At 43.5% G+C, this 6,377-nt stretch overlaps 1 protein-coding gene across 5 annotated transcripts in view; it reads left to right on the top strand.

The window, feature by feature from the left end:
* Positions 1 to 6,377, top strand: part of Btd (biotinidase) — a 52,005-nt gene that overhangs the window by 8,511 nt on the left and 37,117 nt on the right. For 4 of the 5 annotated variants that reach the window (XM_033756991.1, XM_033756990.1, XM_033756992.1 and 1 more), the window contains exon 2: positions 4,196 to 4,460. The exons of the other annotated variant lie outside the window; for it this stretch is intronic. In XM_033756991.1, the coding sequence (XP_033612882.1) occupies positions 4,196 to 4,460 (265 nt within the window). The remainder of the gene's footprint in view (positions 1 to 4,195; positions 4,461 to 6,377) is intronic. 5 annotated transcript variants of the gene reach the window in all.

The following is a 6,377-nucleotide window of genomic DNA, read 5'->3' as shown; positions in this document are numbered from 1 at the left end:
TTTTTTTTTTTTTTTTTTTTGTCCATACAAAGTGAATTAGAAAAAGGTCAAGATTTTACCCAAATACCAAATACAAAAATTGTTCTTATATATACTGTACCATGTATTTCAGAAAAATGTTTGCGGCACTGGGGATTGAAACTAGAGCCTCACTTGTGCTAGGCAAGTGCTTTACCACTGAGCTACATCCACAGCCCAGGAAGTTTCATTTGACTTGAATTACGGAGATAATTTCCCATTGAAGGAGAAGAAAGATGACATTTAAGTTAACATGTCAAGATCCTTTGGGTTCTCATTTAGTTTAAGATAAATTATTCTAGTTAATGGAATCAAAATTGGCCTTTATCAAATGCATAATGCAAAATTATTTTGGTATATCATTCTTTGTTTTGCAGATAATGGCTATAACTTTGAGCATGAAGTCACATTTACCAGTTTAACCCAGAGGACTTGGTACACTGTTTACTGTTCCTTATGAGTTCAGCCTCAAATATTGAAGTCATCTTCAGTTGCTGGTCACAAGTGTTCACACTTGACCTTTCCAACGGAGATGTCAGAAGTCTTGCTGGTGGGTGGGTTTAAACAAAGCCATCCAAGCTAAAACTGCTGTGGAGCTTCTTGTTCCACAGGCCAGTCACTGACAGGCTCATGACTGGTGTACTGAAATGGGAGAGCCAGAAGCAAGAGGCGGTTGCAAGGCTTTGTGGGGAATAAAGGGTCTCTTATTCCTTTACATTCAGATTATGTAAATTAGGGAGAGATGTACGTGATTTCTACTCCCAATATAAAAGAATTCAGACAAGAAAGTCACAAAATTTATGAGAATCATTTTAAAAGGATCTGGAACTTTACATTGTTTTTCTTGGCATTTTGCCAGTTATACAGACTCATACACTGCAGATCTCCTGGTGTCTTGGCAAGATACCTTAGGGTTTGTTCCACAGAGTGTGAATTTCCTCTGCCACCTTCCTTCCCAATCATGTGACTGTTTTTCTCCCTGACAAGAAAAGAATGACAAGATTTTTTTATTACAAAGATCAATAATAGGTCTATATATAAAATTTAAGTCTATACCTGCCCCTAAAATTATCTTATTAAGAATGACTTAATAATAATCCTTTCATTTTATTTTAAAAGTCACTATTTTAACAGCATAGCTAAGAAGGACATGCAGCTAATTATTAAGATGAATCATTTAGCAAAGTGGGAAGAGTCTAATGTATAAAAATATCTAGTGATTGACATGTTACCAAATTTCTGGGAAATAGATTTCAATGTAATTTCGACTTTGATTTCTTTTCCTGTTAGATCCAGAGAAGGTTCCCGATCAGGATTAGTGTTGGGACTGATGTTCCTTATGCTCAGAGATCAGTTGCTTGCTTAAAGATGGCACTCCCAACATCTCTCCCCACACCAGTTACTCCCTGTCCTTTGGGTTCTTCCTGTAGCCAAATTGCAAAGACTTTGGCTTTTTACTCTGTGTGAAATGGAGAGTCAGTAAAAGATTTTGAGGGATCTGCTCTAATGAGACTGGGATTGAGGAGTACAGGCTGATACAGGGAAGTGTTAGGAGGCCAGTGGATGGGCCCTATTACAGTAATTATCTTTGTGATTACTTTTGCCACCACTCTCTCCCCTTTCTCCTGGGCCCCAGCCCTACTGCTCTTTGCTGTTGTGGAGGCAGGCTCCATGTTCCCAGGAAGCCCCAGGCCCCAATCCCCCTGTGCATATTGTCATGAGCTGGCACCTGGTAACTGCTGGCAAGCATGTAGGGCAGTGATGGTGATCCATTTAGAGATGTCAATGATAACAAACAGCTGGCTGTGGCAAACGTGCTGTAGGTTCTCCCGCACTGATCTAGGGAGTGCCCTGACCCCTGCAATGCGGCTCAAAACCAGCACCCCACTTAGCTGCCTCTGGAGCCTTTAAGAGTCCTGGCTCAGCTCTGTTTGTGGTGCCAAATAAAGGGTGAAAAGCAGCGTTTGGAGCTTTGATAACAATGTCTTCTTCACTGCTGTTGGAAGGGCAAGCTGTCATACCTATTTTTATTGTAATTACTCACTCTCTCCTACCTCATTAAGCTTGTGATCTTCAAGCATGAATACCTGGTTAAATCTGCATAACCTCTTATTATCAACCTACCTTTGTTCATGTGCAAATGATTGCCACTTACAGCTCTCCTACAGGCTCTGCTGTAAATAATATAAGTTTTATTTTTTCAAAATAGATGTGATACCTTGCTGGTTCAACAGTTTTCTTGTTTCGCTGGATTACAGGTTTCTTAGACTTAACTGTTTGGGTCCGAGGGCTGGGGGTGGGAGGACAGGCTCAGTGGTAGAGCTTTTGCCTAGTGTGCACAAGACCCCAAGTTCCATCTCAGGATCACATAAGAAAAGAGTTCTGTGTCCCCAAATTCAGCACTCCCGGTTGAGAAAGGGCATACTGTCAGCCCCAGCAACTTGTGCCCTGCTACAACTCAGCAGCAGCTCATACTCCAGTTTTTGCACCTCTTAGTGAAGCCATTGCCTTATAGCATAGAAAAATTGTTAATATTACCTGGAAGATGAAAGTTCTCTCCAAGAGCCAGTCCCCACTGTCATCATTATGAAACTAGATAGAGATGGAATGGAAAATAGATTTTTGAGACATTTTAAATTACTCTTTGCTTGGCTTTGCACACAAAAACCCAGATAAGAAAGCTTATCAATTATGCTTTTGTTTCCGCTCAAAAACTCATGACTGCTTACTCAAAGCCTTGCTTGTTCTGATCATAAAACACTGTTTACAGTAGTGCCTCAGATGAATGGCAGCAAAGCCTGGGGTTTGGTTCAGATGGTACATTCATTCCCTGGGGAAAGAAGTAACAGTTTCAGATGGGGCAGGGTGGGGTGGAGAATGTTTCTCTTTCTAAAATCAAATTTTGCAAGGATTCTGTATGAGCTTCTCTAGTCCTATTTTCTTGTTGCAAATGATGGTGGTTTGTTTCTGGGCCAAAAAATAAGGAAAACAAAATAAAATTTGTGACGTGGGGAATTTGTTTTGAGATGCAAGTACAGAAGTTAGGAGCTCATTTAGACAGGTGTCATTTTCTTTTTAAAGGGCAACAATATAATTTCTTGACTTTATTATCTTGATCTTTAATCAGGATTTCAGCACATCTGCACAGGCAGGTGGCCTGGCCTGGCCTGGCCACACCACTGATGCCCCTTGCATGCCGGGGTGGTGGTGGGGGCAGGCTTTAGCTTGGAGGCTAAGCTGATTTTCAAGTCAGAATTGCACTACCCACTCTAAAACACTCAGAAATAAACATCCCTATTCTTGGGGTGTGTGGGGGAGCACACAGCAGTCATTCACTACTGGTTTCAATGGTAACTTCAAAGTGAAAGTCTACAAAATTCATGTATTTTCTGGAAAATTCCATTCCATCACTGCAAAAAGGATTTTCTTTCCAAACTAATGTACTTTTGAGCCCAAGATTTGGAGTCATAAATGTTGAGGACGCAGTGATGTGCAGTGGGAATTCTCAACTTCCAGGAAGGAAACAATGCCACGCTTTGATCAGGAGTCTTTTTGCCTGTCCATAACAGAGTAGAAATCAGCAGTTTCTTGGCCCCAACTAAAGAATGTTGTGCTGATTAAAAGGAGAGTCATCCTTTGTATTCATTACTAACACAAAAAAATGCAGAGAATTTTAATCCTTCAGTTTTTTATGGCTAGGAAAGCTGAGCTGTATTAGGATCACTCTGTTGGTCATACCTGGTTTAGATGGCTGCCTTTATGTAGTGTGTTTGCAAAAAAAGAGGGCAGGGGCAGAGTGTGAAATACATCAAAGAATTATGTCAGATAATCCAGATTATTACCACTGCCTAAAACTTAAGTTCATAGCTAGAAAATCAAGCAGTGACAAATTAGTCTTGCTGAATACCGAATAAGAAAATCATGGCAAACCTCGAGTCTATTTTGGAAATTTTCTAAAACCAGACTCTTAACACAGTGAGCCATTTAAAACATAGCTTGCTACGTGTTTGAAGAGAAACACATACTCTTTTATTAGGAACATGAAACAAACTCTTTGAGCTGCAGTATCACTGTGGATGAGTTTAATTGCTGAGATTAATAAATCACAGCTGCGAAAGTTAAATTCTTGGCAGGATTCTTTATTCAGCTGTTTTTCCTTTGCTCCGTTACATTCCAGATTTATGGTCCGCATTATGTCTGGAGCCAGCAGTAAGCTTACTCTTTTCCTCTTCGGCTGTTTTTTGTTTGCCTTGGGAGTCTGCACTGAGGACCACTGCGTAGCTGACCCTCACAAAGCTGACTATTACATGGCTGCTGTGTACGAGCACCAGGCTGTCTTGAGTCCGAACCCCCTTGCTCTCATCGGCCGCAAGCAGGCCTTGGAACTAATGAACCAGAACCTGGACATCTATGAACAGCAAGTGATGACTGCAGCCCAGAAGGCAAGAAATTCTCCTCTCGTAGAACAGAACAAATTGCTCATTGACTCTTGAGCAGTGGTTAGGTAACCCCTAACCCACAGCCCCTCTGGAAAGTCAGTCCAGTTAGCAAATCTGAGTTGAATTAGCTGTCTGGAGTCTTGCTACCCGAGAGCGGTCCAGGGACCAGCAGCCACAGTGCTTTAGAGCTTGTTAGGAACTAAGACAAGAGTCTGCATCTTAGCAAGACCCTAGGTGATGCTTTTTCCCTGTAAGTGAGAGAAGCTCTGGGCAAAGTCACCAGGGCACCGCTTGGCTGTGTGCAGGAAGCACTGAGTGGACTGTAAAGTAGGTAGGTGGGTCCCCAGGAGTCTGCTGTAATTGGTCCAGATGGGGTGTCATGTAGATGCTGGGAATTTTGTTAAGGTTCTCCAGGGGATTTGAGTGTGTAGGAGTTTTAATGAACTCCTACTCCCACATTCTGTGAAGCATCCACAGCTTAACTAAAATGCTAAGCATCCACAGAACTGCTGTTTACTGCCTGCTGATCATGTGGGGCTCCACTTGTCTCTGTGCCAGATTATGAACAGTCTTAAGACAGAATGGACCCCAAACCAACAAAGGCCAGATCAGTGCCAGCCTTTGTAAGGGCTTCCTGCTTGGCCACATTTCCCCTCCTGCCAGGAAGTGTGGGGGTGGAGGACACACAGGGCAGAGGTGGAAATGTCCTTGCCAAAAGTATGCAGATGCCCTGATGGGAAACCTAGAACCAAAGGGAAGTTTGGGCTTTAACCCAGATAGTGGGGCAACCGTATCCAGTTGCTTGAGCCCTCCTCTGCCTCCACAGGAAGTAAAGCATATAGAAGCATATAAACTTCCCTTGAGCCCATGCCTGTGAACCCAGCACTGAAGCAGGAGGATCAAATTCAAGGCCAGAGTTACACAGTGAGACCCTGTCTCAAAAAACACCCCCCCCCCCAAAAAAAAAATCCCATCCTCGCTCTCGGTCAGTTTAAAGGCCAGATCTGGTCATGATAATTGGTCCTGCTCTGATGGCCTGTTTCTGAGCAGGGTGGTCCGGATAGCATAGAAAGACAGAACCAACATCTAGTGTTACATTTTAAAATTCTGGCCTACGGTGCATACACACCCTAGGGGTGTGTGTGTGTGTGTGTGTGTGTGTGTAACTGGTGCTGGAAGGGAGCTTCTCATGGATGCCCCTCCTCTCTTTTGCTCCAGCCTGACTTTCGTGGCCACCCTGAGTGGTCCAGAAACTCACTGTTTCATAGGTCCACTTGTCCAGCAGTGGGAATTTCTGGAAAAGCCTTTTTTTGATGAGCAACAGTCAGCTTCCCTACAGCTGCCACCCGTAGTCCTATTCTTGAGCTAAAGAGAACAGCTTGAGTCCCTGAGCACTGCCTTCCATCCTTTGCACATTTGAGGACGACTGCTTGGCCCGCATGTCTCTCCCAGGCCGTCCTGCTGTCCCTTTGTGGCTCCTTAGGAGATTCAGCTTTCGGCACTTCTGCCAGACTACCAGGGTTTTGTGTGTGCAGCTCTCTCAGCACTGTCTCACGAAGGCAGGCTGCAGAGACTTGCCTCTCATCTCTGGACCTTGTCTCCTGGGAATTTGGACGGTGACATCTCACTGTGGGTTCATAATGCACTTGCTGTCCCCTTTTCGCACAGACACACTTGCTGCCATTGCACTTCTGTACTTAAGAGTTTGATTGATTTAACCTGAGTGCAGTACTGCACATTTATGCTGTTAAATGTCATCATTCCAGCCTATTGGGCTATTTGGGGACCCTTACTGACATCCCATGTATCAGTTACCTTCACGTCATTCACACATTTGATACACACCTCATTTAAGCCTCTGCTGAAGTCAGTGTAAAAAAAAAAAATCCCAGCTGTGCCCTTCACCCCCCCCCCCCCCCC

The sequence above is a fragment of the Fukomys damarensis genome, unplaced genomic scaffold, assembly GCF_012274545.1.
Source record: "Fukomys damarensis isolate Sample0158 unplaced genomic scaffold, DMR_v1.0_HiC HiC_scaffold_28, whole genome shotgun sequence".
Taxonomy (NCBI): Eukaryota; Metazoa; Chordata; class Mammalia; order Rodentia; family Bathyergidae; genus Fukomys; species Fukomys damarensis.
This window is presented reverse-complemented; position numbering and strand designations above follow the sequence as displayed.